The sequence below is a fragment of the Castor canadensis genome, chromosome 4 (genome assembly GCF_047511655.1).
Source record: "Castor canadensis chromosome 4, mCasCan1.hap1v2, whole genome shotgun sequence".
Lineage (NCBI taxonomy): Eukaryota > Metazoa > Chordata > Mammalia > Rodentia > Castoridae > Castor > Castor canadensis.
In genome coordinates this window covers 127836719-127850396 of record NC_133389.1, presented here as the reverse complement: position 1 = coordinate 127850396, position 13678 = coordinate 127836719, and the positions used below count along the sequence as shown (strand labels likewise).

At 40.5% G+C, this 13678-nt stretch overlaps 1 protein-coding gene and 1 pseudogene across 1 annotated transcript in view; one reads left to right on the top strand and one right to left on the bottom strand.

The window, feature by feature from the left end:
• Window positions 1-488: 488 nt before the first annotated feature.
• Window positions 489-13678, top strand: part of Chn1 (chimerin 1) — a 160937-nt gene continuing 147747 nt past the window's right edge. Inside the window, exon 1 of the mRNA XM_020168890.2 lies at window positions 489-588. Within this exon, the coding sequence (XP_020024479.1) occupies window positions 570-588 (19 nt within the window). The 5' untranslated portion in view covers window positions 489-569. The remainder of the gene's footprint in view (window positions 589-13678) is intronic.
• LOC109689842 (ATP synthase F(0) complex subunit g, mitochondrial pseudogene) lies at window positions 11819-12231 on the bottom strand (annotated as a pseudogene).

The following is a 13678-nucleotide window of genomic DNA, read 5'->3' as shown; positions in this document are numbered from 1 at the left end:
CTCCTCCCCCGACAGGGGGAAGCGGAGCGCGCCACCGCGGCCTGCGCGCGCCCGTTGCCATGGGAACGCACGGGTCCCGGCCGCCTGAGGGGCAGGCGGGAGGAGGCGCGGCGGCCCAGCTTGTGGGAGACGCTATCGCAAGATGGCGTCTGCGAGGCCGCGGGATGCGGAGTGAGCGCGCCCCGCCGGGGGCTCCCCGCCAGTGTCGCCGTCGCCGCCGCTACGGCGCCGCCTCTCCGCCCGCCACTGCGCCGCGCGCGGCCAACAGCTCCCGCCTCGCAGGTACGGCCGTCCGCGCGCCCGCTCCCCGTAGTCTCCAGATGGCAGCGACAAGTGCCGGCTCGCCCACGGCTAGCCGGACGCCCCTCGTCCCGGTGCGCCCCACAATAACGCGTGCCTAACTTTTTCTTGCAGCGGCCCCTCGCGTCCCCGCCTGCAGCCTCTCCCTCCGCGCCCCTCGGGCATCCAGCTCTCCCCGCCCCGCCCGAGGTGTGAGCGCGCCGATGCGGTGATCCAGCCCGCCCGGGAGGAGCGCGTGGACCGGCGAGCGGGCGGCCAGCACCTTGACCATGGCCTTGACACTGTTCGGTAAGTGCGGGCTTTTCTCCCGCCCCGCGCCGCCGCAGGTGGGCCGCGCCGGGGCTCGGGCCGGGCGACCGCGGAGGGGCGCGGCGCGGCGCGCGGACTGGGGCGCCCGGAGCGCGGGACCGGCTCCCTCGCGCCTCTGCCATTGTCTCCTCTCCCGGCACGGCCGATGGGCGTGTGCTCCCTGGCCAGTTCTGAGCCGCCAGTCTCCGACGTCCTGGGTGCTGTGTAAACCCCAACTTGGGAGCGAAGTTGTTTCCACCCTACCTTTCCCCAGTCGGTAAATAAAGATCCTGGAAAGTTTATTTAGGGCGTGATGTCTGAGCATCCCCAACCTCCCTACAATCACCAAGTGCCTGCCTGGGTTGTTTCCTGTTGGATTGTTGGAGGAATTTTTTTTTTTTTTGAACGTGGTATATTCCATTGGAAACAATTTGTGAACTTAATTTAATGTTGGTTCAGATTGAACGTGTGTGCTCCGACGAATGAGAGCAGACAGAAGAAAGTTGGTTACTGGAAGGTAACTAATCAGCAGCCTGTTTTTGAGAATTTATTAGGAAAGAAATAGTATTATGCTGTAATTACTGCAACACTATTGTTTCAGTGGTTAACACTTCACAGTATTTTTCCCCCCCTCAGTTTTCAGTGACAGTGGATTGAGAAGAAGGACTGAAAAAGATACATTGTTTGCTTTCTATAAAGACAGATTTATGGTCCTTATGTACCTCACATCAGGAACCTCGGTATCTCAAAATTTAGATGGTCTAGTATTCAGCTTTTCCAAGAAGCAAGGTACTAGGATATGTAACTGATAGCTGCCAGGACAGTCTTAGTAAGTTATTCACAGTATTAAGTTTCCAGTTAAATTTTAATGATGTCATTTGATCAGGCATCAGAGGGGTCACATACTTTAAATGCTTTATGATGTAAATGTCTCAGTGAATTAAGCTGCTGGGGTCAGAGTTATTTTATTTCGTCCCCTGAAAAATAAAATCTCACTTGTTTTGCAGTAACTTGAATCTAATCTGCCTTTTTTAGTAGAAGCGGTTTCCTTGAATATGGACATTTGTTTGTACAAAAGTTAAAAATGAGGGAAGAAGGCTCAACTCATAGTCGATATTTTCCTTTTGAAGAATCTGTTCTAGCTAATTAGAACTGTTGAGGCTAATACTGAGCAGTCAGATTTCTAGAAGTTGATTTCTCTTTAAAACTATTTCTGACTAAATTCATTTTTCTTCCTAAATGACATATTCTGAATTTTCAAGGTTTTCAAAACAAGGTTACAGGTTTAGCATTTTTAGAATACTGGTTTTCCTGATGAATAAAACAGATGAATTAGAGATATCATGTTCTTTTAAAAGGATTCCTAAATTGTAATTCTTCACCCAATTGGAGATGAAGAAAGGAAGCCCATGGAATTAGACCTGTAGAAGAAAATATCTGAAACTGCTTCAGCCTTCAGAATGAATAAAGTATCTTTAAAATTCTAAAGTCCACTTGTGGGCAAATAGAATTCAGTTTACAAAATTCACTTTGTTAGAACGTGAACACTTGGTGTTACAAAGCCAAGTGCCTTGTGAACAGAAGCTGGTGTTTTTAAGTAGCAAAGGAGCAGCAGCTGTTTTAAGTGTGGTTGTAGACCACTCATCAGTCATCTGGATGTCTGTTAAAAATGTATCTGCCTTTGCCCAAAGACTTGGGGGGAGAGATTTTAAAGGGACATCCCTTGTGACTTATGCATGTGCAGGGTTGAGAGTCATTGAATTAAAGGCAAGTACAGAAATTTGATCAAACTTGCCCAATTCAAAAATATCTTTTTGTATATATGAAGAGAAGTACTTAAGGAGTAGAAGAAATGGGTTTTATTTTAGGGTTTGCTACTACTTAACTAGTTGATCTTAGAGGCAATTCATGTCTCTTTCTAGTTCCTTTTTTTTTTTTTTTTTTAATTTTGTCAGTGCTGGGGATTGAATCCATGTCCCCCAGCATGCTAGGCAAGTGCTCTACCACTGACCTACAACCCCAGTCTATTTTACTCTTGATGAGCAACTTAGAACTGGGGAGAGTAGTGAGATGGTAAAGTTCTGTGAGGTGGTGGAGACAAGAAACTAGAATAGCTGATACTGATTTGTCAGTCATCAAGTCAGCACTCAACAGTTTGCACCTGCAGCTCCCCCACAATGACCACTGCCCTGTTACCTTGTCTGTCTTATGTATGCTTAGGCCAGCAATAGGGTATAGCCTAGTTCCCCGCTTTTCGTTTTATACTTCCATTCGGGCTTTTTAGAAACATAAGGAATATCCTTATTATAGGAAGTTAGTGAAAGTTAACTTAGTTTTAAAAAGTGAGAGCCTCTAAGATGACCTAATTCATGACATTTGCTTTCCCTTATTAAGTACAAGACCTTGTTAAATTAAGCTGGGGTTTAGACCATCTATCTTTCGTCCTCACTACTAACCATCTTTGCTGTTTAAAATCATTTTTAATGCAATTATGTTTTATTCTGTGATGGAAGAAGCAGACCCCGTTTTTCATGATTTTTGTGGTTTCATTTGGGCATTGAAAATGTGCGTTTTTGAAACTTTGGGGATTTTCAACCATTTTTCTTCACCTTTTTAGTAAACCCATGTCTCGGTGTCAACCTTGCTGTAATTTTTAAATCTCTATATCTCAAAACTTATCCAAATGTAGTTTAGACTTCACTTACTTACTTTGCTTATTTGTTCAGCAAATTTCTGTTGAGAGTGCAGGAAATGTAGTCCTTGTAGAGTGCTTAAATATTGGTGGTCCATGGTCGTTTACAGAACTGTAGCAAATACAACCAATTCACTCTACCTAATTCCATGTACTTAGTGGTACCCAACTACCTAACTCAATTACGGTTTTGTTGTAGAGAAGCACCTGTTCTCTAGGAACTACTGGAATAATAGAAAAGTGTGAGATCATCTAATTTAGAACTTCTTAGCTGCTGTACCAGACACAATGTCAATTGGCCGCATCAGCAGATCCCTCGTTGGCAGAGTCGGGTTAAAAAGCATTCTGCTAGGTCATCCTTTACAGGAATTCCCATCATTTATACCTTAATGAGGCTGTGGTTTATAGCCAGGACCAACTGATGAGATTGGGAGTTCAGTATTATCCCCGGCTGGCTGAGCCTTCACTAACACTTGCTCTTCTCTCTCTGGGTGTTTAGCTCTGTCATTACCCCTCTTTCCTTTTCCTCTTCTTACTACCATTTAGTTACCACCATTACTACCATGGGTCACTTTCTGATGCTTACTTTCCTACCATTGTTTTTCAGGTCCTTCTGTGACAAAAACCTTTTCATTATCTTAAGTATTTGTCACTGCCCTGACACACCTACTTATAGACATCTTTGTAGAAATCTTTTGGAGCAGTTAAATGGTAGTGCTATATTTTTTGCCATGCAGTTAGGAAATTTCCTGATTTCCCATATGATTTTCCTGAAATAAAAATTCATTTTCATGAAATCATCAGCTGAACATTTTGATTTATTTGACCAAAAACTAATTTAAAAAAAAATTTATTTCTTGGTGGGCCTGGGGTTTGAACTCAGGGCTTCATGTTTGCAAGGCAGGTACTCTATCACTGGAGTCACACCTTCATTTTGCTTTGGTTTTTTTTGGAGATCGGGGTCTTGAGAACTATTTGCCTGGGCTGTCCTAGAACTGCTATCCTTCTAATCTCAGCCTCCCAAGTAGCTAGGATTATAGGCATGAGCCACTGGTGCCCAGCCCTCAAGCTAATTTTAAAGGAAAATCCTACTTGACTATACTCTGCTGATATTTTTATTTTTCAGTTGTTCCAAGAATATGAGAAGATGGCCCAGTGGTGAAAGCCCATCTGCCTTTTTCAGAGTATAAAAGCATTCACCTGTCATCAGAATTACCATCCTTAATTAAATTCTTGTGCACATCCCTTCTCTTGGTGTCACAGACTTAATATTTCAGCTGTAAAATTTGCCATGTAATATGTGGAGATCTGGTGCCATGTAAGAGAGAGAAAAGAATTTAATTGTTACAACTCTTATGGTCATCTGTGTACAATGTATAAAGAAATGTTGTTTGACATAGTCTTTTGAGTCACATCTGTCCTGCAGATAACCATCCTGTAAGTAGCCTAATCTTCGAAGCTGGAAGGTAGTGATACATGTAATTATAAAAATCTAACATAATTGTCATAGAGAGTTTTCAGAACAGTATTTTTTTTTAAATCACCCAACTTTTTAGACAGTTTTCCTCCATTTCTCCCCATTAAGATTTAATACCAGAGGTATACTTCATATTATATATGTTTATAAATTATGTGTGTAATACTTTATACCTAAAAATGAGTAAGTTTTTTTTTAACCTCTAAAAGCCATCTTCATCTTTTAGACTAAAGCAATTATAAGAAAATCAGGCAGAATTGTTTGGTGATGCTTTATGTCTTTCATGTCTTAATAGTTCTAAAGGAATTGCAATATGTTAGATAAGTTATACATTTCAGATCGGTTGACAAGGAACTGCAGCTTACTATTGCCTCGAGGGCAGCCATAACAAAGAGGACCTTGCTGGGGCTGAGGAGGGTATAGCTTTTCTCAGAAGCCCCTCTGAATACCCTATGAAATGGGTAATGGATGTTTTCTCATTTTATATAAAGCATCAGTAACAGCACTTTAAAAGAATTTATTTATCTGAAATATATAAACTATATGATCACTGAGCTTTCTGGACAAATCCAATTCAAGGCATGCCCTTGAGCTTGGTCTTCCAGTCAAATTACCAGCCATAAGTCATTTTTACTTAGAAAATGATTTCTGAAGCTTTGATTTTTGTTAACTAATGCAGTTTTACTATCCTGAAAAATAAGATCAGAAGAACCTAAGAAAACAGGATAGTGTAACCAGTTTTACTCTAAAAAAGTCATATTGAATAAAAAGTCATGTCTGACCAGGTTTTAAATTTGCTTTCCTAATTTGACCTTTTTTTTTTTTTTTTTGCATTAATAATTGAGACTCACCTTGAGCCACTCCACCAGCCCCTTTTTTATGAAGGATGTTTTTGAGATAGGGACTTGAGAACTATTTGCCCAGGCTAGCTTTGAGCCATGATCCTTCTGTTCTTTGCCTCCTGAGTAGTGAGAATGACAGGCATGAGCCACTGGTACCTGGTCTAATTTGGCTTCTTATTTTTATATCAGTGAATACTTTGTAAATATACTGAAAACCACTGCATTGTACACTTTATTTTTTAATGAGTTAATAAAACATTTTAATTAGAAAGAAAATACTTCTCTTAAACCGAAAAATAGAAGCTACTAGTTTTGGTTGAATGACTGTATCATAGAATCTTTTATACTTTTTCATGTTTTTATTCCCCAAAGAACAAAAACCATAACCGATAATTGATAAGTAAAAGTGCTCCAGCCTGTTTTGAGTGTGGTTTTAAGCTGAGACAGTGAGTTCTTCTTGGGAAGGGTTAATGCTGACAGTTGAGTAATTGGGAAAAGGGAAGATGAGTCAGGCTAGGCCTGTTGCCAGCTAATTAGTGGGGTGGCATGAGGCCACCTCATTGTTTTTCATCCAGCTGCACTGAAGTTGCTCCTTTCTCTTTCCACTCTTGACTTTTTACCTTTCGGTTTCATTGGACTGAATATATTTCATGGTGTAAAGCAAGAAAAAAAAGGATGTAGTCCAAGACACACATCTCTACTTGAATAGGTTTTTATGATCACAAACTTAGCTATTTCACAAACTGGGTCCTTTAGGCTCTTTAAACTGCTAATCCTTTCCCACTTTTCCCATTTCTGCCATTAGCACAGGATCTTCAGCACATATACAATGTTCTGTTTTATTCCTTCTGTGTAGAACTTTCTCTTTGTTGTCTGGCTCCTAATGACTGTGAAATTACTTTGGTAGAGTTGACTTTGGGATTTGAAGTAGTTTGTGCTAGAACAGATACCAGGTGAGTCCTGGAGCTGGTCATTTGAGGGATATGCTTGACTGAAATATTTTCCCCTGCAGACCTTCCCTGGTAAGTGAGTTTTACAACATCACAGTAAAGTTAAAACACATTTAGTCTGTTACCTATGAGGGGTACTATACTAAATATAGATACAGATCTTCATAAAGCCCGAAAGAAATAGTTGAACTTACGGACTGAAGATCTTAAAGTGGCAAGACAGATGGCAAGCATTTTGATTGAGGGACTTGCACTGTAAGAGAAAAGAAAGTATCAGAAATTTTATTTAGAGGACAGTGTTAGTAAGAAGGGCTTACCACAGGTGAAAAAGCACAGGACATTGTGGGTTGGGGGAGGGGATCGATGATCCCTTCATTGAGAGAAGGAAGCAGACACAAGAGTAATTTTGCTGAGAGTAGCTCTGAGGTGTGGGGTGTGTTTTTCTATTTTGTGCCTTGCTCACTCATCTATTTAATGAATTTCTATTGAGTGCCTAATGTGTGCCAGGCATGTACGAGTTTCTCCCCTCAAGGTGCAGGGGTAAACAATAAAAAGAAGTATATAATGTGCCAGTGGCAAGTGCCTTGAAGAAAAACAAAGAAAGCAAGTGAGGAGCATGGGGAGGGACGACTCATTCTCTGTGTCTCAGAGTGTCAGGAAAGGCTTTGGTAGCAGATGAGGACCGAGAGGCAACTGGGGGAGAGGATCACAGATTGTCTAGGTTCTTATGAATCAAGGTAAATTCTTCAGATTTTTCTGAAGGAGATAGAAGCTCATGGAGGATGACCCTTCTATAGCATGAATTTTGGAGTAATACGGCACCATTTAATTCCACATGTCAACTATATGGTCTCATCTTAATTTCCTTATATGTAATTAGGGGCTATTCTCTTTTATTTGTGTCAAAATCATTGAATCATGTATGTAAAATCTGTCATGCAGTTGTTGAAGATATATAGTTAATATTGTTACCAGTATTACTGTAAATATGAACAAAAATCCAAGATACAACTAGTTTCTTTCTTTCTTTCTTTCTTTTTTTTTTTAACAGTGCTGGGGATTGAACTCCAAGCCTTGTGGATGCTAGCCAATTGCTCTACCACTGAGCTGCACACCAAGACTCTCTCCATTTGTTTTAAAGTCTGTTGACAGTTCTTGAATAAGTGGTTCTACAGTATTTCTGCTTATATGATGTGCCATGTGTCATTGTAGATGTCCTCTGAGAATGTTCTGGTGAAGATCAGACCTGGTTCAGGGTACTTATCAGAGTTCTCTGATAGTGCTGGCCACTGTGACACTTTGAAAATGTAGAGAATACACCAACAAACAGATAATGCTTATTTCTCCTTTGGGAGGTAGTCCAGGCCATAATCAGATACAGTCCTTTCCTTCATGGCACCTAAATACATTAAGGATGTAATCTCCATTCTGACAACTAGTAGGTGCCCAATACAAGTTTGTTGAGTGAATAAATGAAGCAACAAAGGATAGCCACATAAAAATGGACTATGATTTCTGAATTCATAGCCTGTGAACTGTTTAACCATTTGCTTTCATTTACCCTTTTTCCCCTTTTATTACTGTATACTGTTGTGGCTTATTAAAGCCACAATTGGATATCTACCTTTTAGAACTTAAACAGTTCACTTTTCTCTGTAAAATACTGCAGTAACTCTTCATTGTCCTTAAGGTTAAGTCCCTATCCCTTGGTTTGCTTATAAATTGTTAAGAAAGGACTATGCTTACTCATTCATTTGGCCTCATCTCTTGCTCCTACCCCTTAGAGGATGTGCTTCAGCCATACTGAACTAAGTACTTGAAGTTTGCAGAAAGAATTTACTCGGTGTGCCTTTGGCCCCATTATTTCCCTAACTCTTTCTTTCTGTCCCCACTTGCTTCTATCTGTCTCCAAAACATGACCCGAATAGCTATCTTTTCTAAGTAGCCTGCCTTTTTTTTCCATCCATACTGCCTGGTATCCTCTCTGCCTTGACACTTACCCTGTGGTGATGTAATGGTTAGTTTTAAATTCTTCTTTCTCTTCCACTAAGTGAAGTTTCTTAATGGGAAAGCTATGAATTTGTTCTTTATGCTTAACTGCTAGTTTCTGATACATACCTGCTGCTCAGTAAATGTTCTTAGGAGCATTGGTAATTACTGGAGTCTGCTGTAGCTCTCAAATTGGGGAGTCAATTGTAGGACTCCAGTCGGTATGAAATACATACTGTCTGTTTTGCTTTCATCATGTTTTTGTTTTGGTTATTTTTAAAAACTCAGTAAATGTGCTGTTCTGTTATCCCTTATTCCATACTCTACTGTGGATTCCTCAACTTTAAGCACAAAGGCTTGAGTAAAATGAAAGTCTCTCTGGGAGCATATTCTTTGAGATTTAACTATAGTATCACTAACAGCCAGCAGATGTTTCTAAATTATTTGGCATAATTAGGTAACAAATTCCACTTCATTAAACTATTGTTCATTTTCATTTCAGTAGCACAAAGAAATTGTACATAAATTAACTTGGTTTGTTCATCTTTTACCCTCACAGTTGAGAACATAAATGGAGTAGGAATTCAGTATGAAATGACTAACAACCTTTTAGAAGTCTAAGAATAAAAACAGAATAATCTTTTGTAATAGTAAATGTGGGTGCTACATGAATATTCTATTCATTTTCATACAGTTATTAGAAGAACATAAATAACAGTTTAAACATTCATATGTGTTAAAGAAGATTTTACTTTTTGTGCCTCTTGTTCTTCCAGGAAAAATTTGAGGTATCTTACAGTAAGATGCAGTGCAAAGAAATGGTAACAGTAATGTGGGGCTCCATTTCTCTTGTATCATTAATTTCATCCTCTTCTCTGTGTTCTTTACCTCTGCTTTTTTTTTTTTTTTTAACTCAGGACTTTGTGCTTGCAAAGCAGGTGCTCTATCTCTTGAGCTACACCTCCATCCCTTTTTCTCTGATTACAACCATTTTACTATTTCCTGTGATAAAGCCTTTCCTCAACTTTAGTATCCTCAGAAGCATCATCATGAATTATGACCACCTCTCCCATAGCCAGAGGCTTATTGTAAGAGTAGCATTTAAGCCTCCCCACCACTTTCTGCATGCCTGCTTGTCCTCTGAGCCCCCTCCTCTTCCATCTCTTCCCAGCCACAATACTACAGAGCAGAGTTTTATCACAATTATCTACACATGGGGTGTTTGAGAATATATTCATTCCCAGTGAGAGAGGTAAAAGAGAAAATGCTGACACATTAAAATAGCAAGGAAGATTTTATTTAAGAGATCTTAGTAAGTATCAGTACTATTGCAATGGAGGAGAAAAAGATTGAGCTCAACTCTGAATACTGCTTAAGTGACTATCATTGAGGGGGAGGTGGATGGAAAGTTACTAACAGGAGTCATCAAGAGTGATCCTAAAGGATTCTTGTGGAGGGCAGGCCAGGGATCAGATATCAGGAGTGGGGGAGGAGGAATTTGATGAGAGGAGAGTGATCAGATACCAGTGGAGGAAGGATTTAGCAGATGTGATAGTAGTCTTGCTAAGACTGGGCTATGCAGGCTGTGCAGGCCTGGTAAGGACCAGGGACAAGGATGAAGGCCTGCTTGAGAAGAGGACCTTGGAGGAGGCTGATTAAAATTTGGTCAAGGAGAGTATCTTGCCACAGTATGGCCTTATATTTTGCTTCTGTTCAGCTGAAAGTGCTTTGTCAATTAGTTGTCAACATTCAGTGGCTTTTTCTCAGTTCCCTTATTTGGCCTTTCTGAACTGTTTGATATTTTGATAGCTTCTTTTTTTGGGGGGATGGGTTTCAAGAATTGAGACACACTTCTAGTCCATTTTTGCTCTGGGTATTTTGGAGATGGGGGTCTCACAAACTGTTTGCCCAGGCTGGTCTCAAATCATGACTCTCCTGGACTCAACCTCCCAAGTCCCAAGTAGCTAGGATTATAGGTGTGAGCCATTAGGCATCTGGCAGATAATTTCTTGAAGCTGTTTCTTTCTCTTGTCTTTCAACACATAGTGTTCTCCTACTTCTTTCCCTCTCTTTCACCATCCCTGTTTCCTCCCTTAGGTGATAGTGCTCTTCAAGAACAGACCTTCCTTTTTCTCATGGAAGAACTTAGGCTTCAGTAGTGAGTCCTATGTGGATGACTCCCATCTCACCCTCCAGCCCTGACCTTCCACATGTTCTAGAGCTGCATCTGGGTTTCCTATACACATCTGAGATTCTTCTTTCCTGCCTTAAGCCTTAGTGTCCATCCTGTCCTTCTCATGTCTCTGGTACCCAAGCTGCAGATGGCCTTTACAAGACTCCACACCTGTTATTTCTGTTTCCATCTCTGCAGCTCTGCCCTTTCTTTAGGTACTCCTGCCGCCTTCATCTTCTGAATTGTCATTTTATCTGTGATTCTGTGGCATTCGTTAGTACATCTTTCATAGTAGTTATGTATCTTTGTCATGTCTTTTCTAGGCTGGTGGCTTCTCTAAGGTAAGGCTCGTGTCCTTACTTCTGTAGTTTTTACTCTGATTAAACTTTGCACAGTGCTTCATGCATAGTAGTGCTCAAAAAATTCATTGGTCAAATGAAAAAAATGAGTTCTTTAATATCTGGTAGTTTGTGTCCAGGGTAAAAATACAACCCATTCTTAAAGTGTTTCTATAACTTTATAATGCCTTAACTGAATTAGCAATAGTTTACAGTAGACTCACGGTATCCGCAGGTCTATGGTTCCAAGGAAATCACTGTGGAAGAAAAACCGTGAGTGTTCAGGATGCGTCAAGTGCAGTGCTGTACTGTGGATGCTTCATTCATTTTCCCATAGTGCCATCCAACTGCCACCAAAGACATGCCACCTTTCAACAAATCTAAGGTTTTCACATTATCACTTCAGTTAAACACATTCACTTTTACCTTGTTTTGGGGGCACCATTTGCTCCCAAATTCAGAGCAGGGAAACACTCAGCAGGTCACACAATGATTTAAACACAGCTGATGGACTGACTAAAAGCTTCACCATATCAGCTGAGCTGCAGAATTTAAAATTTTTGTCCTTGAAATTTCCTTTTTTTTTTTTTTTTGCAGTACTGGGGTTTGAACTCTTGAGCCACTCCACCAGCCCTTTTTTGGTGATGGTTTGTTTGGTTTTTATTCTTGAGATGGGGGGCTCACAAACTATTTGACCAAGCTGGCTTCAAACCGTGATCCTCCTGATACCTGTCTCCTAAGTAGCTAGGATTACAGGCATGAGCCACTAGCACCCGACTTTTTTTTTTTTTTTTGACACATCTTATTTTAATTGGATAGCAATCTGATCACATGTGGTTCAAGAACAATCAAATAATAAATCAAATATGCTCAGACATTATAGATTGGTATTCAAACACTAAATCCAACGATGCCACACTTGCCTATGATCTCTATAAAATCACACCCACATCTCAGTAGCCACTATACTATTCAGCATAGCTTCCTTGACTGTGACCTGTTTGAAGCTATGAGTTTGAGCACTATGCCTTTTATTTTTAACAGGCATTTAATAGCTGTAGGGATCTTAGCAGGGGTTGGAGGAACTAGCTCAGCCTTGGTGTAGTGGCAAAATGTGGCCACTTGAGGCTTTCAGTAAATTACAGCAGCATTCTCTGTAAGGTTACAGATGAACTGGGCCATGGTTCTAGGGTGAAAGGTCTGTTGCCCCAAAAGACTGGTTGAAAGTCACCCCTGGAAGACTTGAAGTTTCTTTTGATTGATTGATTGATTGATTTTGATCATGCTTGGTCAAAACCACATGTAATCGACAAATAAAGTGGCTTTCTGTATATCTCAGACAGTCTCTCTTAAATTGTTTTTCTTGACCAGTTGTCTTATTATTTTGCCTTTAAGAGAAATAGTACAATAAGGAAGTTGCAATATTGTTACTTGTCAAGGACAGATATTTCTCTTACTGTGAGGTTGGTTGCTTTTATCAGCATAACTTTTCCAAAAGTTTATGGTGAAATTGTGCTTGAATTTGTACTATTTTATGTCCTGTGACAACCTCTTTCAGTCTTCAAAGAGAGGAGAAGGGACATTCACCAATATCTGCAAATGCAGGGCTTGTTAATCCAGGTTGATTTGGGGGCTTCTTTAATGTTACCTTGTGTGTATGTTCAACTGGAAATGAAGTCTCTGTTTGGAGAAACCTTGCTAAAGGTAGAAAAATGCAGGAAGGGAAGCCCTTCTTGATCAGGTCTCCCTTTCAAACCTTGGTGAGTTACTTGAATTCATGGGATGTTTGCAAATTAGTCCTCTTAAAAATTGAGCTATGGAGCTTAGTGGTTGAGTGTTTACCTAGTATTCACAAGGCCCTGGGTTTGATCCCTAGCACCACAAAAAACCAAAACAAAACCCCAAAAACCAAAACAAAAAATCCTGGCTATAAGTGGGTTTGCGGGGGTGGGGAGGTTTCTGATTTTGCTTTTTTTTTTTTAAACTGTTTTAGGCAATACTGGGATTTGAACTCAGGGCTTCAAGCTTGTGAGGCAGGTATTCTATTACTTGAGTCACACCTCCAGCCCTGTTTTTTTGTTTGTTTGTTTTTGAGACACAGTCTTGCTGTGTAGTCTGGGCTGGCCTCACTCTTGATCTTCCTGCCTGAGCCTTCCAGGAACTGGGATTATAGGTGTCAGCCATCACATTTGGCTCTTTTATTTATTTATTTTGTGGTACTGGGGTTTGAACTACACCTTGACACATTCCACCAGCCCTCTTTATGTGATGGGTTTTTTTGAGATAGGGTCTTGTGAACTGTTTGCCCGGGTTGTCTTCAAGCCATGATCCTCCTGAGTAGCTAGGATTACAGGTGAGAGCCACCAGCATCTGGCTGTGTTTTTAATGTCGCTGAATAGAAGTCACTGAACAGAGGGCTAAAAAGTTCATAGTAATGATTGCTTTTTAGAATGTGCTGGAATATGTTAAATTGTCACCTCCTAAAGAAACTAGACTCACTGGTTTTATAGGACATTTCACATGTTGCTTATGGTGTTTCATTTAATTGTGAAAAAAATGTTCAATGAAATTGACTCTGCCACTTCTATAAGTTGTTTTTGGTGATACTGTCTTTTAAGTCTTCAGATGA